Genomic DNA, 24,239 nt, shown 5'->3' with positions numbered 1-24,239 from the left:
ATTACAACAGTGAGCCACTGTATCTGACCTCAATCTACAGACCTATATTTATCAGTCCTGGAAAGTTTTTCTGCTTATTTTTTGATAGTTTTCTCTCTACTACATTCTCTCCTTTCTACAATTTCTCTTGGTTAAACATCCATTTCTGGAACTGATCCTTGAATTCTCTTCTGTCTTCTGTTGTCCATTGCTTTTGCAGTTTTTATTGTTAGTTTGCTTGCTATTATTGTTCCACTTTCTGGGAGATTTTCTCAACTTTACATTCATAATGTTACTGATTTCTTTCTACTATCATAATTTTAATTTCTTTCTTTCTTTCTTTTTTTTTGAGACAGAGTCTCACTTTGTTGCTTTCGGTAGAGTGCTGTGGCATCACAGCTCACAGCAACCTCCAGCTCTTGGCTTAGGTGATTTTCTTGCCTCAGCCTCCCGAGTAGCTGGGATTACAGGTGCCTACCACAACACCCGGCTATTTTGTTATTGTTGTTGCAGTTTGGCCAGGACCGGGTTTGAACCCACCACCCTCGGTATATGGGGCCAGCACCCTACTCACTGAGCCACAGGTGCTGCCCCCATAATTTTAATTTCTAAGAGCTCTATATTATTTCTTTTCTTTCTGTTTTTTTTTTGTTTTTTTTTTTTGAGACAGAGTCTCACTGTGTCGCCCTTGGTAGAGTGCTGTGGCATCACAGTTAAAGCAACCTCAAACTCTCGGGCTTAAGTGATTCTCTTTGCCTCAGCCTCCCAAGTAGCTGGGACTATAGGTGCCCACCACAATGCTTGGCTATTTTGATTTTAGTTTTTGCAGTTTTGGCCGGGGCCAGGCTTAACACACCACCCCTGGTACATGGGACTGGCACCCCACTCCTTGAGCCACAGGTACTGCCCAACACCCAGGCATATTTTTTGGTTGTGGTTCTCATTGATGTTTGGCAGGCCCGGGCTGGGTTCAAACCCACTAGCTCTGGTGTATGTGGCTGGTGCCCTAGCCGCTGAGCTATAGGCACGGAGCCTTCTTTTCTTTTTTTGAAAAAAAAAAAAAAAAAGCCTCTGGCTGGCACAGCTGCTCACGCCTGTAATCCTAACACTCTGGGAGGCTGAGGCAGTGGATCGCTGGAGCTCAGGAGTTCAAGACTCAAGCCTAAGCAAGAGTGAGACCCCATCTCTAAAAAAATAGTGGAGTGTTGTGGCAGATGCCTGTAGTCCCAGCTACTCGAGAGGCTGAGGCAAGAGGAGCGCTTGAGCCCAAGAGTTTGAGGTTGCTGTGAGCTATGAGGATACCACAGCACTCTACCAAGGGCTACAAAGTATGGCTCTGTCTCAAAAAAAAAAAAGAAAAAAGAAAGAAAAAGTAATAAAAGCCTCTGTTCTTATGTCATGTCTATTTTCTCTCTCTGAGGCTATTAGAAAGTTTTTGAGATTTTTTTTTTCCTGCTCTCGGTATCATTTCTGTTACTGATTTTCCCCTTTACCTCAAGCTCTGAAATGGTTCAGCACTGTGACTAAGTCTGTCTTTATTTAAAATTCTACAGATCGGCTCGGTGCCTGTGGCTCAAGTGGGTAAGGCGCCAGCCACATACACCTGAGCTGGCAGGTTCGAACCCAGCCCGGGCCTGCCAAACAACAATGATGGCTGCAACCAAAAAATAGCCGGAGCCTGTAGTCCCAGCTTCCTGAGAGGCGGAGGCAGGAGAATCGCTTGAGCCCAGGAGTTGGAGGTTGCTGTGAGCTGTGATGCCATGGCACTCTACCGAGGGTGACAGCTTGAGGCTCTGTCTCAAAAATAGATAAATAAATAAATAAAATAAAATTCTATAGATCAATATTATGTTCACCGAAGTATTGTCTTTTCTTGCATTTTTTTATTTAAAAAAATATTGCATCATCTTGAAAAATTCTTCATCTTGATTCCTGAGTTTTTTGGTGCCACCTGGATCGTGCCTGAGATAAGTGCCTCTCTTGCCTTGCCCTAGCACTGTACCTGAGGTGGAACCTCAGAGCACACGGCCCTGTCCTCCTCCCATCCTGCCTGTCTACTCAGTCCCTCAAGTCACAGAGCAGGACAACCATGGTCAGTGATGGAGTGGGAGGCCAGGACAGGAGAAGTCCCTGAGCAAGGAGACACCTGCTCACCTCCACCCCACAGCTTAGTTGGGCCATGGGTAAACGACTAATCCCTGCTCTGCTTTGGGCCACAAACCATGGTCCGAAGGGTTGTGTCCCACTTGGCATAAAGAGGACCTTTTGAAAAGAGCCATGGAGATGCATACTTCTGGAAGCAATTGTCAGTGAGAGCTCAGGAAGAGCAATGGGGTTCATTAAGAGCCAGTATGGATTCAATAACGCCAGACTTTAAAAAACAACATCGCAAATTCTCGGGCTCCACCCTAGACGGACTGGTTCAGAAACATTGAAGATGGAGCTTGGGAATTTGTTCCCCATGTTTTCCTGGCAAAGTTACCAAGAGAATAGAAAAAGGAAATTCTCCATGAGATTTGATGGTCAACTAGTTGTGGGAGCTTCTGAACTGCAAGATTTCAAACTAGTTTTATACTTGGTTACCGGAGTAATCTCCAGAAAGTAAGGCTTCTGCTGTCTGCGGGGCGGGTATTCCCCAACCCCCTCTGCGGCCACACATCAGCTGTCCACATTAAGGAGCAAAGCCACGCTGGAAGGACCCACTTTGTCTGCCTCCAGGGTTGTCCCTAGTGTTCCCCAGAAGATAGGAAGATCAGGCATTCAGAGAGAATCCATCTGGAAGGGAGAGTGCAGATGTCAGATTAGGAACCGGAGGACTTCATAGGTGGGCTTGAATGATATCCGCCCCCTCGGAACACATGAAACTCCCAGGAAGGGCCAGGCACAGTGGCTCATCCTATGATCCTAGCCCTCTGGGAGGCCGAGGCATGTGGCCAAGGCAGGTGTATTGCTTGAGCTCAGGGGTTCAAGACCAGCCCGAGCAAGGGCATCTTTACTAAAGATAGAAAAACTAGCTGGGGGCGGCGCCTGTGGCTCAGTCGGTAAGGCGCCGGCCCCATATACCGAGGGTGGCGGGTTCAAACCCGGCCCCAGCCAAACTGTAACAAAAAAATAGCCGGGCGTTGTGGCGGGCGCCTGTAGTCCCAGCTACTCGGGAGGCTGAGGCAAGAGAATCGCTTAAGCCCAGGAGTTGGAGGTTGCTGTGAGCTGTGTGAGGCCACGGCACTCTACCGAGGGCCATAAAGTGAGACTCTGTCTCTACAAAAAAAAAAAAAGAAAAACTAGCTGGATGTTGTGGCAGATGCCTGTAGTCCCAGCTACTCAGGAGGCTGAGGCAAGAGGATTGCTTGAGCCCAAGAGTTTGAGGTTACTGTGAGCTGTGATGCTATGGTACTCTACTCAGAGCGGCAGAATGAGACTTTGCCTCAAAAAGAAGAAGAAGAAGAAATTCCCAGGATAAATATAAATCCAGGCATATCAGAAGAGAGTAAGTTGGGAGAGATGTGGTTTAGCAACAATTCATGAAGGGGAAGAGTCGGGGTTCGTCATTCCCCTTTGCCTCCCCCACCCCAGCCCCAGTGGCCCCACTTTTCTCCCTTGTTCCTCAGTGTGCCTTCCCAGCTGTGGGCCTCCCTTTTGGCCCATCCCTCTGGCCCATCTCCCTCCTCTCAGCCCTGCTCCCCATCCGGCCCTCTGCCTGGCCACAGGGCCCTTTCCAGTTCACAGTCTCTTGCTTTGGAGGCCTTGAGGCATCCAGCCTGCACCGAGGGTGCTGGTGAGAACCATGTCCTTCAATTTTATTCCTACGCCCACTCTGCCACCACATCCAAAGTGGAGGACCTTGTCTGGACTCAAGATTTCCAGCGATTTTCCACCAAAACAAATTCTGAGGCCCCAGGGATTGATCTCAGAGGGAGTTTTTTGGAGTGGGGCAGGGGGTTGTGGAGGAAGCCACAGTGCTAAGTAGGAGACCTTGGGATGTGCTGCAACTTGTTCTCCAAGAGGCTGGAAGGAGGAGGCCTTGGACAAAGGTTCTCCTCCTTTGAGACTATCCAAATCTTACTCCTAGGATTAGGAACATTTAGATTTGTAGGTATCTCTCACCCGCCCCCCCCCTTTCACTCCATGATAGAAAAGGCTCCCCTTGCCCACTTCAGTCTTACCCCTGTTCCAGCTTCTCTGAATCCCTCTCTCCTCTCTAGCTCAAGAAACATTTCCCAGCTTGTGCACACCACACAAGGCCCTAAGAATGCTGAGGGACCCTGTGTCAGGGCAGGCAACCTATCAGGAGGGCAGGGAGAGAGACAACAAGGGCAACAATGCCTGCCTGGTTCCTATAACCTGCCAAAGGAGGCCAAAAGAAGGTCTCCAGAAGGCCATCCTCCCTAGATCCCTGGGCCCAGGGAGATGGGACAGACAAACACACTTGTAGCACAGACCTACAAAGAGCAAGCGGCGCTCCCCAAGGAACCCCACCATGCTAGCGTGCTCCTGGGATGTGACGAGATGTGCCTCGACATGATGAGATGAGGACATGGGAAGACATTTGCGAGTAGAGGGTGGGGTGGCTGGAGGGAAGGGAAAGCTATGAGACGTTTGAAGAGCAAGAAGGTAAAAGATGTGAGAACGAAGAGTATCCAGGGAGGTGGGGGGTGGAGTCCAGATGTCCAGTCTCCAGTGCTGCGGAGAACTGGGGCGTTCTGGCCCAAGATCTTGGTCCTGACGCATACCATCTGCATGGCCTTGGGCCGGACACTTGGTTGCAAGTCCTTGCGAGCTTCAGACTCCCCACATGGGTGGTAAGTACTAACCTGATGGGGTTGAGCCAGAGGTGAGGCATGGGATGGCTCTCATACACTGAGCTCAGCAAAGGGCAGCCCCGTGTCTCTCCTGGCTGCTCAGCCCAGGAGCTGCCTCCCGCTCAGGTCCTTCTCCTCGACGCTTTTCCTTTCTCCTGTGCAGGTTGCTTGGTTTCTTTCTTTTTTCCTTTTTTGCTAAGGTGGGATGCACATAACATAAAATTAACCATTTCAAAGTGAACAATTCAGCAGGGTGTGCAGTGACTCATGTCTGTAGTCCCAGCTACTCGGGAGGCTGAGGCAGAAGGATTGCTTGAGCCCTGGAACTGGAGGCTGCAGTGAGCTATCTTTTTTTTTTTTTTTTTAGAGACAGAGTCTCACTGTACCGCCCTTGGTAGAGTGCCGTGGCGTCACACGGCTCACAGGAACCTCTAACTCTTGGGCTTACGCGATTCTCTTGCCTCAGCCTCCCGAGTAGCTGGGACTACAGGCGCCCGCCACAACGCCCGGCTATTTTTTTTTTTGTTGTTGTTGTTGCAGTTTGGCCGGGGCCGGGTTTGAACCCGCCACCCTCGGCATATGGGGCCGGCGCCCTACTCACTGAGCCACAGGCGCCGCCCTGCAGTGAGCTATCTTGTCACTGTACTCTAGCCTGAGTGACAGAGCAAAACTTCATCTCTTAAAAAAATAATAATAGGGCGGCGCCTGTGGCTCAAAGGGATAGGGCACCAGTCCCATATGCTGGAGGTGGTGGGTTCAAACCCAGCCTCGGCCAAAAACCACACACAAAAAATAATAATAATAATAATAATAAAGTGAAGAAGTCAGTACATTTAGTACATTCACAATGTTATACGACCACCACCCTATCTCATTCTGAAACATTTTCGTTACTCTGTTAAACAGTTTCTCCCTATTCCCCCTCCATTCCAGTCCCTGGTGACCACCTACTTCTATGACTTTAACTATTCTGATGAAATCATATAATTTTTGTGTTGAGCTTCTTTTCCTTAGCATGACATTTTCATTGTACAGATGTACCATAATTTTGTTTGTTTATTGAGACAGAATCTCACTTTGTTGCCCCCAGGCTAGAGTGCTGTAGCATCCCAGCTCACAGCAACATCAAACTCTTGGGATCAAGTGACCTTCTTGCCTCAGTCTCCCAAGTAGCTGAAACTACAGGTGTTAGCCACAATGCCCAGCTAGTTTTTTCTATTTTTAGTAGAGATAGGGTCTTACCCTTGCTCCGGCTGGTCTCAAACTCTTGAGCTCAAGCAGTCCACCCACCTCTGCCTCTCAGAGTGCTGGGCTACAGGCATGCACCACTACACCAGGCTCATAATTTGTTTATGTATTCATTTATTGATGGAAATTTTGGCTGTTTCTATCTTTTGGCTCTTGTGAATGAATAGCGCTGCTATGAACATGTAGAAATGTATTTGTTTGAGTACTTGTATACCTAGGTGCTGGATTGCTGAATCATATGGCAATTCTGTGGTTAATCTTTTTTTTCTTTTAACTGCCAAACAGTTTTCATTCCTTTCTTTTTTTTTTTTTTTTTGAGACAGAGTCTCAAGCTGTCACCCTGGGAGGAGTGCTGTTGTGGCATCATAGCTCACAGCAACCTCCAAATCCTGGGCTTAAGTGATTCTCTTACCTCAGCTTCCCAAGTAGCTGGGACTACAGGCGCCCACCACAAATGCCCAGCTATTTTTTGGTTGTAGTTGTCATTGTTGTTTGGCAGGCCCGGGCTGGATTTGAACCCACCAGCTCTGGTGTATGTGGCTAGCGCCTTAGCCACTTGAGCTACAAGCACCAGGCCTCTTTCTTTTTTTAAGACAGAGTCTCACTTTGTTGCCTTCAGTAAAGTGCCGTAGCATCACAGCTCACAGTAACCTCAAACTCTTAGGCTCAAGTGATTCTCTTGCCTCTGCCTCCCAAGTAGCTGGGACTACAGGCGCCCACCACAATGTCCAACTGTTTTTAGAGATGGGGTCTTGCTCTTTCTCAGGATGGTCTTGAACTCCTGAGCTCAAGCAATCCACCTGCCTTGGCCTCCTAGAATGCTAGGATTAAAGGGGTGAGCCACCATGCCTGGCAGCCAGTTTTCAACAGCAACTGAACTATTTTACATTTCCATCAGCAATGTATTCTAATTTCTGTACACCCTTGCTAAAACTTGTTATTTTCCCTTATTTTTTTGCCTTACTTTTTTGTCATAGTATAGCCATCCTAGTGGGTATGGAGTGGTACCTCATTGTGTTTTTTTTTTGAGACAGAGTCTCACTTTGTCACCCTCGGTAGAGTGCCGTGGCGTCGCAGCTCATAGCAACCTCCAGCTCTTGGGCTTAGGCGATTCTCTTGCCTCAGCCTCCTGAGTAGCTGGGACTACAGGTGCCTGCCACAACACCTGGCTATTTTTTGGTTGCAGTTTGGCTGGGGCCAGGTTCGAACCTGCCACCCTTGGTATATGGAGCCGACACCCTACTCACTGAGCCACAGGTGCCACCCCTCATTGTGGTTTTGATTTGCATTTCTCTAATAATTAGCAAGGTTGAGCATCTTTTCATGTACTTGTCGGCTATTTTTATATCTTCTTTGGAGAACTATCTATTCAAATCCTTTGTCCATTTTTTCCTTTGCCTATTTTTAAATCAGATTGTTTGTCTTTGGCAAGTTTCTTAACCCCTCTGAGCCCATTTCTTCACTGTCCAGTGGGGATGCTATTGTCTTAAATGTTACTGCAAAGGTATTATACAGTAATTTACATAAAGGGCCAGGCCCATGGTTGGGCGTGATAAACATTAACTGACTCTGAATTAGACTCTGGTCTAGGGTGACCAACCATCCCAATGTTCCCAGGATGGTCCTGGTTTTAGCTCTAAAAGTCTGGCATCTGGGAAATCCCTCAATTCCAGGTAAAGCAGGATAGTTGCTCACCCTACTCTGGCCCCAGGCAAGATAGATAGTATATATCCTTGCCAAGGCTTCACTCTGAACCTCAGTTTCCTCATCTGTAATGTGGGACTGATAATGCCTCAACAGAGTTGTTGTAAAAATCAGATACGCTAATGGGGTTGAGAAAGTTAACCAGAAAGATCCCTCCCAGGCCTCACCTAAAAGTACAAAACTAGGATCACGGTAATAAAGATTTCCTGGCCTTGAAGCTTCCAGTGCTGTCTTTCTTATTCTCAGTAGTCCTCAAAGTACAGTCAGGTTAGCAGCAGCTTGGGAGCTTGCTGGAAATTCAGAATCTCAGACTGCTGCCCTGCGGAATCTGAATCTGATTCCTAGCAACAGCCAGCTCCTCCAGTAACATCCTTTCATTATAATGATGAGAAAAACAAATTGACTCCCAGCTAAGGCCACCGTCTGTGTGGAGTTTACATGTTCTTCCCAGGTCTTTGTGGGTTTTCTCTGGGTACTCCAGATTCCTCCCGCATCCCAAAGATGTGCGCATTAAGTTCACTGGCATGTCTGAGTTGTGCCAGCACGAGACAGTGTGAGTGTGCATGTGAGTGTGCCCTGTGACGGAGCAGCATCTCAGCCACGGCTGGTTCCTGCCTTTTGCCCTGGGCTGCTGGAGTAGGCTTCAGCCACCGTGCACCTGAACTGGAATAACCAGATAAATATTATCTTGTTTATATGAAACTTTCTTAAATGTATATCTGTAGCTCACATTTATTTCAAAGTTTAATATTAGAAGTGCTTTGGTCTTTATTTAGAAGTTTGGTGATGTGTGTAGACCAGAAATAGGCTATAGGAACTCAACTCTTGTTTACATCAATTATCTGGTGGTAAAATTGGTGGTGTTGTATGTTGTTTTGCTTAAAATTATAGTTTCCAGGAATATATGGATGACGTTAAGTGAGTACTTACTGTAATTCATATGCCCACTCAAGTTTGAGAAGCATTAGTTTATACCAGAGGCTTTGGAGCAGAGGAAATCATCCGGGATATGGAAAATGCATAAATAACTTCATCACTGTAGTATATACAAGAGCATAAAAATTGGAAGCTACCTGAGTGTCCAATAAAAGGGAAATAGTTAAGAAAATTGTGGGTTTTCTTCTGGGTGGGTTGTCATGAAGCCATTACAAGTGATGGGCAGAAATACCATGTTCACCATCAAAATCTACTTTAGATATCATGAAATGTGACAGAAGCAGGATTATGACTGTGAAATTATATATACAGATGAAAAAACACTAGAAAGAAATAGGCCAATATGGAACCAGATGAGGGTTGGGGGAGGCCTGTTTTGTTTTTGTTTGTCCTTGGTGTCCGAATTCTCTGTGGTTATATGATATATATTTATACTATCAAAATCTCTGGTTGGCTGGTGTCCCTCAAAAAGGCCCTATTTGTTGAATCAGTGCCAGGATAGGATAATTTCTCCCTTCCCACCAAGTGTTGGGGGCATTAAGAAATGCTCATTTGGGTGGCGCCTGTGGCTCAAGGAGTAGGGCGCTGGTCCCATATGCCGGAGGTGGCGGGTTCAAACCCAGCCCCAGCCAAAAAACACACACACAAAAAAAAAAAAAAAAGAAAAAGAAAAAAAAAGAAGCTGAGCAAAAAAAAAAAAAAAGAAAGAAATGCTCATTTGGGAAACTAGTCCACATTCTCTTTCTAAGCCTAATCCAAAATCCATTTCTAGGACTTTCTTAGGTGAGCCTCACCCACCTGACACCTGTTTACTCCAGGCCCTCAGTCTGGGTTGCTCCTTTCTGGGTTATACCAGTGTACCCACTTTCTGCACTTCTGTGATGACAAGTATTTTATGTGCCTTTCTTCCTCCCTCCCTCCCTTCCTTCCTTTGTTCCTTCTTCCCTTCCTTTTAGCAGAGCCTTTCTCTGTTGCCCCTCACTCATAGCAACCTCAAACTCCTGGGCTCAGGCGATCCTCTTGCCTCAGCCTCCAGAATAGCCAGGACTACAGGCGCCCACCACAACATCCGGTTACTTTTTCTACTTTTAGTAGAGACGGGGGTCTCACTTTTGCTCAGGCTTGTCTCAAATGCCTGAGTTCAAGCAATCCACTGACCTTGGCCTCCCAGAGTGCTAGGATTACAGGCATGAGCCACCTCACCTGGCCTGTATTTATTACAACCTGAGATTCAAATACCTTCAGAGGGCAGCTGGATGGAGCTTATTATATGGAAAAATGAGGGGAAGGAAAATAATAACAGGAGACGTTAAAGGAGGCCTTCCTGAGTGCCAGCTTCACTCTATGGCTTACATAATGCACACGACTACACTATGAGGCAGGTGTTTTCTCTCATTAACTGTCAGGAACAGAGAGATGAAGTCACTTACCCAAGGTCACACAGCTAATGAGTGGCAGACCAGGACAACAACCCTGGTCATTCTGCCTTCGGAATCTGAGTTCTTAACTATCATCTCCTCAGGGTCAAAAGCGAGTGACATTTTGGTGCAGAGGGTGCTCTTAGATCAGTACTTCTCAAACTTTACTCTGCAAAAAAATCCCCTGGGAAGCTGTTCCAAATGCAGATTCTGATTCTGCAGTTTGGGTGTGAGCCCGGGAGTCTGCATTCCTAAAGGGAGTGCGGCTCATGTTGCCAGTCTAGGGCACACTTGGAGTAGCAGAGATCTGGCACACACTCCTGTTGGTCTTGTAAGGCCTCAGGAAGTGGTGGCAGCAGGGACTGGGATCTACTAATCCTGTGCTTGCCTCCTGGGTTGGACCCAGCTGCCTGCAGCCCATCCTGACAAGCCTGGCTGGCTCAGCCTCTCCAGCAGGCCCCGCGGGGTGCCCAGGGTTGTTTGCCCCAGCATTTCCACCTGCCAGTTGGCTGGCAGGTGATGGGCCAATTGTGACAGCTCAGCCGGAGTTTCTGTCCAGAACCATCTTGAGCTCAGCCAAGGTAAATGCTACCCTGCTGTCAGCAATGAAACGCCTGCCGGGCCTCCGGGCATGACTAATTGAGGCAGAAGAGACATTGTAACTCAGACGTTTAGGATGGAGGTAGGAGTTGGAGGCAGCCCCCACAATCCAGACCTTTCCTGGAAAGGTCCAACAAAATCATCACAACAGCTCTCGCTTCTCAACTACCTACTGTGGGCCAGGCACCAGGCTAAGAGCTTTATGTTGATTACTGAGGAAACTGAAGCTCAGAGAGAAGAGTCATGTTTAGCACCAACTATTGTGTAATGGAGTCAGTTTTTGAACTTGGGTCTGACTTCACAGCCCCTGCAATTGAGCCTAGAAAAGTGATCTTCAAATTGTGCTCCACAGAACCCTAAGGGTTCCCAGAGGTGCTTCATGGGCTTCTGTGGCAGGGAGTGTGGCGGAGAAGGAAGCAGCATGGCAGGCTGGGCTCTGGCTCCTTCTTTTTCCCTCTCTCAGAGTGGCTTTTCTTTGATGTGATTTTATGTATTGAGTTTCCATGGAAGATTATTAGTTGGACAAAACGCAGGGGTCCTCAAACTACGGCCCGCGGGCCATATGCAGCCCACCAAGGACATTTATCCGGCCCTCAGTGTTTTTGCCACCGCTGCCTGTCCTGCTTAGCAGCAGACTGTTCCCAGGCCCGCAGTGCGCATGTGTGGAATGTGCGCCGCACACTCCGACTCCCCTCCTCTCTGTGCGCCGCACACTCCGACTCCCCTCCTCTCTGTCTCTCAACTCCTCCTCTCAGTCTCGGGACTAACTGATGCACACTTGCGTCACTTGTTAAGACTAGCAGTGACAAATATGGAACCGGACATTGACCATCTCATTAGCCAAAAGCAGGCCCATAGTTCCCATTGAAATACTGGTAAGTTTGTTGATTTAACTTTACTTGTTCTTCATTTTAAATATTGTGTTTGTTCCTGTTTTTTTTTTTACTTCAAAATAAGATATGTGCAGTGTGCATAGGAATTTGTTCATAGTTTTCTTTTTTTTAACTATAGTCCGGCCCTCCAACTGTCTGAGGGACAGTGAACTGGCTCCCTGTTTAAAAAGTTTGAGGACCCCCTGACAAAAGGATTTCAGGACCAGGGTGGCACCTGTGGCTCAAGGAGTAGGGCGCCGGTCCCAATATGCCAGAGGTGGTGGGTTCAAACCCAGCCCCGGCCAAAAAAAAAAAAAAAAGGATTTCAGGACCAAAAATATTTGAAATCCACATCACACTGCCTCCCAAAACAAATGTGGATTATGGACCAAGGCTTCTTACACACATCTTAAAGAAACAATTTCCTCCAGTGGACTTGCCAAGTGGGTCTGGCTCTTGCTACTGTCCCCGACCTTCTTGTAGTGTCCAGTTACCCCTGTCAATTGCTTCAATGATAGGCTGTGAATTGTGTGAATTCCCTAGGAAGGTTCACTGACAGGTGCCATATCTACATCCTTTTTTAGGGAAATACCAATATGGATTACCGTAAAGAAGTCCTGGCCTGAAGACTCTGTCTATGGCTTTGTATACAGGTTCAGCTGTTGTAACAAATGCCCAACTGACAAAGCATTTAGACATGAGAGAAATCTGTTCTTTTCTTATAGATGGTAGTGTGAGCAGAAACAAGCAAGGGTTGGTATAGCATCTCTACAGTGTTGGGGACCCAGGTTCCTTCTAACTTGTTGCTCTGCCTTCTGCAATATGTGCCTCCCCTTTTGTAGTCCAGGATGGCTGTTTCAGCTCCCACCATCACATCTGCATCCCAGCCAGGAAAGCAGAGGGCACCCCATTCCTATTAAGGGCAATTATTCTGCTCATCTTCTATCGGCCAGCTGGGAGATTCAGGCTATATGCCTAGCTAAACCTGGGAAGGTTCACTATTCAAGGAAGGAGGGGAGAATGGTTATTGGGAGACAATTATTTGTCTCAGCCAAGGGTGGACTTCCTCCATTAACACTGTTGGTGTTAGCTGGGCGTTGTGGTGGCTGCCTGTAGTCCCAACTACTCGGGAGGCTGAGGCAGGAGAATCGCCTAAGCCCAGGAGTTAGAGGTTGCTGTGAGCTGTGACGCCACAGCACTCTACCAAGGGTGATAAAGTGAGACTCTGTCTCTAAAAAACAAACAAACAAGGGCGGTGCTTGTGGTTCAAGGAGTAGGACGCCAGCCCCATATACCAGAGGTTGTGGGTTCAAACCGGCCCTGGCCAAAAACTGTAAAAACAAACAAACAAGACTGTTGGTGTGAGTAGCAGCATGACTGGAGGCCTACAGTACCAGCTGGGAAGTGTTCCCAAGGTTGGCAAATTACAAGCCGTAGGACTCTTTTTCTCAGTGGCCAGTCCAAAGGCTGTGACAAAGTGATGGACTCTGTAGAAGAAAAATCATAGTGGCCAAGGTGTTTCTAGGGAGGAGTTCTCCCCAAAATGTGGTTTCTCACTTCTTTTCTCCCAAATTCTTGCTGTCTGTACTGATGAAGGACTGCCTGGGCTGTCCCTAGAAGCGCTTCTTCTGATCACCTCATAAGCAAGACTGTTCCATGAAATGTTCTTTTGGTTCTGAGGAGCCATTTGAGTTGTCTCACATAGTGGGGGTGTAGAGAACTGTCATGGGGCTGAAAGGTGTGGCAGGGAGGACAGCCAGACCTTGGGGAAACTGGGAAGCCATTGGGGGCCAGCACTGCTTTCTCTGTCTCTCCAGGGTCCCCCTCAGCTCTTGTTTTTTTTTTCCATCAAATTGTCATATATGTATTGAGGCCAGATGTATATGAAGTCTTCCTTTTCCTTTCTGTGGACCACTGGCTCCTGCAGACAGCTCAAGATGGTGGTTGAAAGGTTCCTGAGCCTTCAGGACCTTTCAATTCATCTCTCCTGCCCCTAGTTTCTCAGTTTCCTGATTTCACACTCCCTGGAGAGGGATTTTTTTTTTGGAGACAAGAGCTCCCATTTTGTTGCCCTCAGTAGAATGCCACGGTGTCACAGTTCACAGCAACCTCAAACTCTTGGGCTCAAGTGATTCTCTTGCCTCAGCCTCCCTAGTAGCTGGGACTGCAAGTGCCTGCCACAATGCCTGTGGCTATTTTTAGAGACGAGGTCTTGCTCTGGCTCAGGCTGGTCTGGAACTCCTGAGCTCAGGCAATTCACCCATCTTGGCCTCCCAGAGTGCTAAAATTACAGGTGTGAGCCACCATGCCTGGCCTCCTAGAGAGGGATTTGATTGACTCAGGCTGTGCAAGCCATAGGTTGTAGGCTTCCAGTAGATGAGCTGCCTTTGAATAACATGACCGCCTATAATCTATCTGGCTGAGGATGCACAAGGTCATGTGGGAGAATGTGTTGGGTATGGTCACTCAATGAGGCCTGTGGTGGGGGCCAGACGCCATTGGGGTGGGGGCCAGACGCCATTGGGGTGGGTATGCTGGGCATCCTAAAACATGTCTGGTACTGGACACACTTGAAATTTTAGTTAGCAGGGGTCCAGGCAACACTGATGTACCAGGAGCATCAGAAATTCTAGACTAAGTGGATGGGTTCCAGAAAACCCTAGGTGGGTAGGGACAGCTTTAATTGTATCACTGGTGCTCAGCTCTGAAGAACTTCGGTAAGCTCTGGTTTCATAAAGAACTGGATGGAGACAAAGGGTACAGGTCATAGAGGACCCCGACCTTAGCTTAAGGCTTCTCTTTGTTATGCTACAAGTCTTGACTGGTTGGCAGAATTATTGTACCTCCCTGGGCATGTGGACAGATTGGAAGACACTGGGAAGATAGTCAAGTTCTTACTCAGCTTTGCTTCCAGGAAGTAAAAGGCATTTTCTTGTTTTTTGGGAGTGCTGGTTTACTGGCAGGATTCAGATGACGAAGGGACATTGTGGTTGACTTTCCAACATAGAACTGACCTCATGGCCTTGTACAATAGGAACAGGATTTGGGGCTCCACTGTAACCCTACCTTTTTGGTTTGAGTTAAAGCTGTTCAGCATGTGGTGCTGTCCTGGCAATAGGTGTCAGTTCAGAAATGGCATGTGACCCAAGTTGGCCCAGTCATCTGAGGTACATACGTCCATTCAGGGGTGGCAGAGATGTGTGCTCTCCTTCTATTGCTGTCCATGAACCACGATGCACAGCACTGGTTGCCACCATCAGCCATCTTGTGACATAAGGTGACCAGCTTTGGGATGAAGCCTGTGCTGAGAACGGCAGAAAGGAAAGACTGAAGGAACTTGCTATGAGCCACATTCCCCATCAACCCCAATGTTACCAACACTGATGTTTGCTCACCCAACTTCATTCCCCCTTCCTAACTGAACTGTGATTCCTGGTTCCCAGGGGTGTGGATTGTTTTACACCAGTCAGTCGTGCCCTGACCCCTGTCGTGTTCAGGAGCCACCTCAGTTGGCTCAGACAGGCTTAAGGGAAGCCCTTGCAGGCCACACTCAGTGAGAAGTCTCTCTTTTTGAACCTGTCAGGAAAGCATGGCAACAGGGGACCACAGGGCGGTCACAAGGAGGATGATGTCCTGCTGCTGATTTCTACCCACTTGGTCTAACATCTTCCTGTGTCCAGAATGCCCCAGCTGTGGCAATGCTCTCTGTGGGCTTGGATTCCCAGAGGAGGCAGCTGTTCCTCCACAAGTGGCTTTTGTGTCACCTGCCATCAGAGATGAGGAACAATGCTGTCCTTGCCATAGCCACGCTGCTCATTGCCAGCACAGCTTCTGGCACCATCAGGCACCTTGTGATTCAGCTCCTTCAGCAGCAGATCCTGAACACCCGCCATATGCTGGGTGCTAAGCCCTGCACTAGACAGGTGCTAGGAGTGAGGAGAATGTGACCCTGTCCTTGAGCTCCATCCTCCCTGGACCTTTGATGATCCTTCTGGTGTGAGACTTTAACCAATGACTGATAAGTGGCCCACATCACCTTCCAGGGAGCTGTTCTTTAAAGACCCGAGAGTCAATGGACAGAGGAAAGGTCACTGTCTCTGAGTGAGAGTGGCCTGGTCTCAGATAGCTGTGTGATCTGGGGCCTCACTTAGGAAATGAGACTGAGCTAGGTATGGTGGCTCACGCCTGTAATCCTAGCACTTTGGCAGGCTGGGACAGGACAATTGCTTGAGCTCAGGAGTTCAAGACCAGCCGGAGCAAGAGCAAGACCTCATCTATACTAAAACAGAAAAACCAGCCAGGCGTTGTGGGGGGTGCCAGTAGTCTCAGTGTTGTGGTGGGCGCCTGTAGTCTCAGCTACTTGGGAGGCTGAGGCAAGAGAATCACTTGAGTTTGAGGTTGCTATGAGCTATGATGCTATGGCACTCTACCCAGGGTGACAGAGTGAGGCTCTGTCTAAAAAAGAAAATGGTGACATTGATGGTTGGGTATGGTGGCTCATGCCTCTAATCCTACCCCTTCGAGAGGCTGAGGTGGGAGGATTGCTTGAGGCCAGATTGAGCAATAGTGAGAGAAGCCCAACAGGACTGGTGCGTGAGGGCAGGGGGGAAGGAGGCAGGGCTGGGGGCCATACTGTCATGCATTTGTGAAGCATTTGTGTTTACGTGTTAACAGAGCTGAATCCAAGATTTAGGGAGCATCCCTCCAGCAATGTCAGAGGGGCTGAAGCTCCATCCATTTCTCCATACCACCATCTTTACAGTATGGCTCTTAGCCTTATACTCACAAGATGGCTGTTGGATCTCCAGTCATCAAGTCTGCATTCCAGCACAGAAAGGTAGACATAGGAGAGAGGGAGACCAAGGAGAAAATGAGGTCTCCAGTCTCCCAGAGGTTGAGGAGGGCAGAGCAGAGGGACTGTGAACTTGGAGCAATGGCTTGGCTGCTTCAGTGTCTATGGGCAGAGCTGGGGAGCAATACATCCTCTTCTGGTCACCCTCCCGGGATCCCAGGGGTGGTGGCTGTTGCATCACTGTGGGGCAGCATTCTTGGCACTTGCCCTCAGTCCTGGAGTGGTGACATTAGGGTGGCCCCTTCAGGTGGCTTCATGAGTAAAACCAGAAATCCAACAAGGGTGGCCCCACATGATTTCTGCAGATAATACAGGAGTCACCCCTTGAGGACTCCCCGCAATATTGGATGTTGGGGGACTTAGCAAGGGCTTCAGTCATTAAGGGGGAGCAGGAGCTCCATAACAATGTGGTTGCTGCAGCTGAGCATGGAAGGGATGGGAATCTGCTGTGGGGGGAGGGAAGGGCAGTCATTCTGGGCAGGAGGACCAGCGACTGCAAAGCCATGCATGACCAGGGGTGGCCTGAGACTGTCAGGGGAGTCTGGTCTGGTGGGTGAGTGCACAAGGGTCCATGGGGGAATGAGAGAGGGACAGAGAATCAGGGGCTGGCTCATGGTGGGAACTTGTACACCAGGCTAAGTAAGAGGTTTGGGTTTTGTCTCAAGGGCAGCATCTCAGGGGCGCCTCAGAAAGCTTGTGAACAGAGTGATGTGGCCTTGCGAGTGTTTGAGATTGGTGAGATTGCCATGCTGAGGACACCCACCAGCAGCCCGTTTCTTCTGCTCATCTTCTCACGGCCCACTCAGACCCCACATTCCCAGACTGTGTCATTAGTTAGGAGAGCAGATTGAGGAAAGTAGGAACTCCTCATCCCTGCTCATGCTGGGCCCAGGGCAAGGGCTGACCGGGCAGCTGGCAGTTTAGCAGGGAGAACATTGTTTTCTCTGCTGTCTGCAGCCACTGCCGCTGGGCAGCCTGATTAATGACCCATGATACCCAGGGCTCCTCACGGGTCAGTAGCCCCAACTGCGCAGTGGTGGCTGCCAAGGAAACCTGCCCAGCAGCCTCCTTTCCTCCTGTGCTGGCACTTTGGGGTGGGCTCCAAGAAATGCTCTGATATTGCCCATCCCTTGCTCTTCTAGTCTTTCTGCCAACCATTCCTCCGGCTCCTTTGCCTCCTGGCCCCAAATGCTCCTCTGCAAGAGAGGTTTTGCAGATTCCCCAAGCCACAGTGTTCTTTTTTTTTTTTTTTTTTCAGCATGCGGACAGTTTATTGACCCTTACTCCCCCAAAAACTTCTCACTGGGCAGGGAATGAAAAATCAAAGGGAATTAGAGAAAAGTACAACCAGGAAAAAAAAAAAAAAAAAAAAGAAAAATCAAAGGGAAGGGGATACAGAGATGGAAGTCAAAAGGGACACCTGGAACCTGCTGTGATGGAAAGGGGGCATCTGAAATTGACCACCTCTCATTTCTGAGGCTCAGGAAGTTTGTGCCCAAGAGATCCACACTCATTCAGCTAAACCTCTTCTACCTGCTGGAGGAGAATAGGCATTACCCTGGCTCAGGCCTTCTGCCGGCCTTTCCCAGACTTGGCTGTCACAGTTGGTGGGGTCACTAGCATTGTGTGACCAGGGCATCTTGACCTAAACAAACAGGCAAGGCCTGGCTCCATCCACACAAGCAGAGAGACAAAAGTGACTGATAAACAGGAGATCTGTGGCACAGAAAAAACGGGAGAGGGAGTGTGTGTCAGGGTAGACAATGACTTCAAAATGTAGTGTAAACCCACAAGAGGGGATGACTAAAGGCTGGACACCATGATTAAGTAAGAAAACATTGACTCTGTGAGCTGACCTGACTTCTGGACAAACCTCCTAACACAGTCTTGCTCATGGTGTGTTTTGGTCCCCTTGACTCTACTCAACCATCATGGGAGCAGAGGAAGAAGTGGTGGTCTGCCCAGCAGGAGGGGACTATGATGACGGTCCAGATCTCTGTGATCAGAGGGCATTGCAGCCACCTCCAGCCCTGAGCCTGGGACAGACAAGAGGGAATAGGAGGCTGATAAGCTGGCCCACGGCCCTGCTGGCCCGGCCGGCTCCTGGGCTCCTCTTCTCCTCTTCTACCACTTCTTCTTGGTCTCCTTCTTCGGCCTTTTGTTTGCAGAAGGAACAGAAGCCTTGGGCTTTCTCGTTATCTCAGCACTTCTGGGCTCAGAGGGTTCTGCCTCCACCTCATGGGACTTGGGGATGGGTACGATGATGGCCAGCACACAGATAAGCTGGAAGATGGCCCCCAGGAAGAGTCCGTACCGTAGCAGGTTCTCCAGAAAAGTAGGCTCAGGCACCTCAGGAGGTGAGAAGTCCAGGTCAGAGGCCATGGCCCACGCCCCCCTGCTGTCTGAAGTCTCTTCTGATTCTCCACTCTCCAAAGCCAAATGTATAATCTCAGCACGCTGGGAGGCCAAGGAAGGAGGCCAGGATTTCAAGACCAGCCTAGTCAATAGCAACACACCCATCTCTCTGCCGCGCCACTCCCCCGGAAGCGGATCCAAGCCACAGTGTTCTGGCTTGTTCTTTATTTTATCCCCACTGGGCACACAATAGAAGTTGAAAAATATTCCCTGAAGTCATCCTTGCCACTTCTCTCCCCTTTCTCAGCCCTCTAGTCACCCCAGTATGGACTCTGCGTCATCTCTGCTTGAGTGTGTCTGCATATTCTGTTTACATAAATCCAGCCTCCTTGGGGCCGGGCGTGGTGGCTCCAGTCTGTAATCCTAGCACTCTGGGAGGCCGAGGCAGCTGGATTGCCTGAGCTCAGGAGTTCAAGACCAGCCTGAGCAAGAGGGAAACCCCATCTCCAAAAATTAGCCGGGTGTTGTGGCAGGTGCCTGTAGTCCCAGCTATTGTGGAGGCTGTGACAAGAGGATCTCCTGAACCCAAGAGTTTGAGTTTCTACTGAGGGTGATGAAGTAAGACTTTGTCTCAAAAACAAACAAACAAACAAAAAAAATGTCCAGGCTCCTTCATCAGACTGATACCTCCCAGGATCAAGGATCAGCCTTCTCCTTTAGAACAGTACCTTCTAAGATCCAGTTTTTCTTTTCCCTTAAAAAGGTATTCCTCGAGGCCAGGGACTCTGTCTCCCCCTTGGTCTAGGAGCTTCATGGAATAGGGACTCTGTTTGGAGCTGTCTTGTCTCTTCTTCCCCCGGGCCCCAAACCTAGCTCCACTTTGGTCATGCCCTGAAGGGACTCCAGGACTATAGGATGGGCCTTCTGGCTTGTCTGGCTGGATGAGCATGGATACAGCAGGTGTGGACTGAGCTGGGGCCAGACCTGCAAAGGCACAGCTGGGGGACGTGTAGTGAGCGGTCTGGGGCCAGGGAGCCTGGGGACTCCAGAGCTTGAACTCATCTCTAGGCCCCTGGGAGGGGGTAGGACAGAGAGTATCTGCTGCCGGTGCCTGACTCTCATGTCTCCTGTGGTCTTTGCCTTGGGTGCCAGCAGGAGGACAACCACAGCTATTACGTGTCTCGTCTGTATGGTTCCAGTGAACCCCGCAGCCGGGAACTGTGGGTGGATGTGGCTAAGGCCAACCGGAGCCATGTGAAGGTCCACAGAATACTCTCCAACACCCACCGGCAGGCTTCGGTGAGTGCCCCAGGCCCCCACAGTGCATCCCCTGGGCTGGGAGGCCAAGGGCGAGCCCACCTTGCCTGGTCAGTGGGCATAGCTATGGCCCGAGGTCTGTGATCTGGGAGGTGCCTTCCAGGAGTTTCCCAGGGGCTCACCTAGAGTAAGGGTGCCCACCTGTAGTCTTAGAGGCCTCTCTTGGACATGCTGTCCCCACTTGGTCCAGACAAGCTGGGGGCAGCATCGTGCCCACCCGTCTGGCCTGCAGCTCAGCCCATGCTGACTCTCTCCCATCTTCTGCAGAGAGTGGTCTTGTCCTTTGATTTCCCTTTCTATGGGCATCCACTTCGGCAGATCACCATAGCAACTGGAGGTAAGGCCTTGTCTGGGGCCTGGGGGAGGGTTGGAGATCTCAGCCTGAACTCAAGGGGCCTCCCTAGGGAGGCTCTTTGGAGACAGGATTGTACAGAAGAGCTGGGGAGGGACATGCGTGCTCGTGCATGTGTGTGTGTGTGTGTGTGTGTGTGTGTTCCTCTGGGCCTGCATGAGTCTGCGTGGCAGCCTTGTGTCCCATGTTTCTGAGTCCCTGGTGAGAACATGGGCTCCTGGGCCTGGCTCTGTTGCTACAAGAAGCCTGTCTTTAATTCCTGCACACTTTAATTGTATGTCCCACTTCCCCAGAGATGGAGAAAGCTGAGTGTGATTCCTCTTCCCGTCCCTTCATCCTGCAGTTTGTGCCCCCCTGGAGGGACAGGGCAAACCTTTAGCTCCCATCAGACCCAGAGCCCACCAGGCAGGGATCGGGGCATAGGCCCCAGGCCCACTTCTATCTCAGTCTGCACTGCCCCTTACTACCCACAGGGAAAAGACTCCCTCTGAGCCATCTCCAGTGACTCCTCTGTGCTGCTCTCCACCGTAGGCTTCATCTTCATGGGGGATGTGATCCATCGGATGCTCACAGCTACGCAGTACGTGGCCCCGCTCATGGCCAACTTCAACCCTGGCTACTCGGACAATTCCACAGTTGCTTACTTTGACAATGGTGAGACCAGAACTCAGAATTTAGGTCACTTGGGCCCAGGGATGCCTCAGTCCAGCATCTTTAGAGGAGCTCAAAGCCCAGAGAGGGCAGGAGTCCCACAGCCCCACAGTAAGGCAGTCTCACCTCTCTGTGCTCGGTTTCCTTGTCTGTAAGATGGGGATGAAGTGCCTGCTTCCCAGCAGGATCCAATGAGATGACAAGATGAAAAGTGCTTGACTCTTGACAAAGTTAAAAATAAATGTTGGGACCTTTATTATTTCTCATCCTTACCGGGTTGTCCTGTGAATACCATCCCACCACAGGAGAAAACACATCTTTCCTATTTCTCTCTCTCTCTCTTTTTTTTTTTTTTTTCTAGATAGAGTCTCACCCTGTCACCTTGAGTAGAATACCGTAGCATCATTGTAGCTTGCAGCAATGTAACTCTTAGGCTTGAGCAATCCTCTTGGCTCAGCCTGCCAAATAGCTTGGACTACAGGCACCCACCGTGATGCCTGGCTCTGTTTCTCATTTTTATCTTAAGGGGTCAGAACAGGCAAGAAGTAAGGGGGTAGGCTTGGGGTACAAGATAATCAAGCCTGGTGTCCAGGGGCTGAAGTAGGATCTCCCAGCTCCTGTCCAGCGTGGAAGCCAGGCGTTTGTGGGATGCCCAGCTCCTATCTCCTCAAATTTTCCAACTGCCTTCCATCATCCCAAAGGGACCCCACCTGTACCAAATCCATTCTGGCCACTATTTTTGCAGGGCCCTGCTCCTTGGACTACCCCCTTGTCCAGCCAGCTCTCTACTCTTCTCCTCAGGGACAGTGTTTGTTGTTCAATGGGACCACGTCTACCTTCAAGGCCGGGAGGACAGGGGCAGCTTCACCTTCCAGGCAGCTCTGCACCATGATGGCCGCATTGTCTTCGGCTACAAAGAGGTGAGCGGGCCTAGTGACAGAGACAGCTGGGTCTTGGAGCCTTTCTTTTATTCAGTAGATATTTGTAGAGAACTTGCAGTGTGCCAGGCACAGGGTTTGGAGATACAGCAATTACTGAGATGATTGCTCTCTCTACACTCAGAGAGCTGTGAGTCTGGTTGAGGAAATAGGGATAAATGCAGAATTGCCATAGTGACAAGTGCTCCTAAGTAGAGGTGCCTGGTGTTACCAGAGCCACTCACAGGGTTCCTTGCCTAGGCAAAAGCCAGGGAGGCTTCTCTGAGGAAAGGAGTTCAAATATGCAGGATGAATAGCAGTTAAGGAAGCAAAGAGGAGAGTGATGTGTTTTCCAAGAGAGAGGACAGCATGTGCAAAGGGCCTGTGGCAGTGCAGAGCATGGCTGGTACAAAGCACTGAAGAAGTCAGTGTGGCTGGAAGGGAGAAAGTGAGGGGCAGGGCGGGCCAGGGGCACAGCAGATCTGCCTTTGAGAAAGGTCACTCTGGCTAAAGAGTGGGGAACAGATTCTTGGGGGCTCAAGGAGAGTTCCCGGGAGAAACAAGGGATGGCAGCTTGGAGTGGGGGGGAACGGGCGATGGAAAGAACTGGACAGATTTGAGAGCCATTTAGCAGGTTAATTAACATGATTTGGAGATATATTAGATGGTGAAGGGAAGAAATGAAAGAAGGGGAGGGGCCAAGTGTGAATTTTAGGTTTCTGGACTATGGGGAGGTGCCATCCACTGAGGTGCAGAAAAGAAGAAAATGTGATAGGAGGTGCTGTGGGGAAGACTTGGGATTGGGATGAGGTCCCACTGGGCTTGAGATGTCTTTGAATCCTCCAGGAGGTGATGTTGTATAGGGGCATGGGTTTGGAGGGTCTTCCAAGGGTCTTTTCCCCACTGCAGATCCCTATGTCTGTTCTGGAAATCAGCTCCTCCCAGCATCCCGTCAAAGCAGGCCTGTCAGACGCCTTCATGATTCTCAATCCGTCCCCAGATGTGCCAGGTGAGTCCCCAGAGGTCTTGCAGAGACCTTGACTGGGTAGGACTTGGCGCAGATTGAACCCACACTGGTGGAGGGCTATGAAGGTGGGGAGGGCATGGGTGGCAGAGTTGAGTGGGAACTGGAGGAGAGAAGGAGGCACAATGAGTTCCAACTTTTCTTTGTTACAGCAGAGGGACCATTTTTCCCACCAAAATCTCCAATGGGAGGCCCTGCTCTGGTTGTTTAGGGGAAAGGGAACCAGAGCCCTTCCACTCAGCATCTGCTCCTTTTAGGAAATCTGCAAAGACACCACATTAGGGTTTTTGAGTTTCCCTAGAACACAGTCACCTTTGGGCATAAAAGGAGCATTACTGGGTTTCAGGAGACAGGAATGCAGCCCCAGACCCACCATTAACTCTTTGTCCTCTCTCTACCCTTGGCTATCTCATCTGTAAAATGGGAGAACAGCTGGAGGGGTGCTGCTTCCTCCCAGGTCCTCCTCTAGCGCTGACATTTTAGGGGACCTCAGCTCTTTCTTTCCTGTTTCTGGCCTGGGATCCAAGCTTCTGGGGAAACTGCAGGTATGCCACCTGCTGCTTCTAGACCCCTGACTCAGGGGCTTTTTAACCTGACGCTCCTGCTGAGTTGAGTACAAGATCTACCATGAAACCTGTGGGAGCCCAGGAGGGTCTGGGGAGAAGCTCTTGTCACTCTCCCACCCACCTGTGCTCAGTGGGGTCTGGGGACCTTCTGAGCCCCACCCCAGCTGTGCCAGGCTGGGTGAGAGGATGTGCTTGGGAGCCACCAAGTCACCTGCCCATAGAAGGGAAAGGCACTCCCATTCTGTGAAGTCTAGGGCTTCCAGGGCAGTGTGGCTGATTGAATTCCATCAATACTCATGTTCTGACTTCCTGCTGTTGCAATGCAATAAAGAGGAAGCTAGTGCTGACCTTGAGGCATTCGTCATCTGGGCACAGCCTCTGTCATTGGTAGAAGTATGAGGGAAAGGACCAGGGCTTAACTACAAAGCTTTATCCAGCACCTTCTACGTGCCAGGTTATCAGCACAGTTTCAGGGGCTCAGCTCTGAGCTAGAAGCCTGGATGTACATGTACAGACAACTCTACAAGTTTCTGACCTGGGAAGTCATTTAACCTCTCTGGGTTTATTTCTTTATCTGTACATAAGAGTGACACTTTGCCTTCTATAGTTATTGTGAAAATGAATAGAAAAATGTACATAACTTGTTTGG

The 24,239-nt window shown here is 49.6% G+C and overlaps 2 protein-coding genes across 6 annotated transcripts in view; one reads left to right on the top strand and one right to left on the bottom strand.

Annotated features, from left to right (window-relative positions):
- Window positions 1-24,239, top strand: part of PLXDC1 (plexin domain containing 1) — a 103,210-nt gene that overhangs the window by 20,217 nt on the left and 58,754 nt on the right. For 4 of the 5 annotated variants that reach the window (XM_053569435.1, XM_053569433.1, XM_053569434.1 and 1 more), the window contains 5 exons: window positions 19,916-20,062; window positions 20,348-20,417; window positions 20,964-21,086; window positions 21,885-22,003; window positions 22,910-23,009. In XM_053569435.1, the coding sequence (XP_053425410.1) occupies window positions 19,916-20,062; window positions 20,348-20,417; window positions 20,964-21,086; window positions 21,885-22,003; window positions 22,910-23,009 (559 nt within the window). The remainder of the gene's footprint in view (window positions 1-19,915; window positions 20,063-20,347; window positions 20,418-20,963; window positions 21,087-21,884; window positions 22,004-22,909; window positions 23,010-24,239) is intronic. The other variant, XM_053569432.1, reaches the window with a different exon arrangement.
- Window positions 18,511-18,790, bottom strand: LOC128570387 (protein MANBAL-like). The gene has a single exon (XM_053569463.1). It carries the CDS (start codon window positions 18,788-18,790, stop codon window positions 18,533-18,535), a length of 258 nt encoding a protein of 85 aa, XP_053425438.1. The 3' UTR covers window positions 18,511-18,532.

The sequence above is a fragment of the Nycticebus coucang genome, chromosome 18 (assembly GCF_027406575.1).
Source record: "Nycticebus coucang isolate mNycCou1 chromosome 18, mNycCou1.pri, whole genome shotgun sequence".
NCBI classification, from domain to species: domain Eukaryota; kingdom Metazoa; phylum Chordata; class Mammalia; order Primates; family Lorisidae; genus Nycticebus; species Nycticebus coucang.
Note: the sequence above shows the minus strand (reverse complement) of the source record. Positions and strands in the feature narration are given on the sequence as shown.

Excerpts from the sequence above, each read along its gene's own strand:
- LOC128570387 (XM_053569463.1), bottom strand. The coding sequence starts at position 18,790 with ATGGCCTCTGACCTGGACTTCTCACCTCCTGAGGTGCCTGAGCCTACT.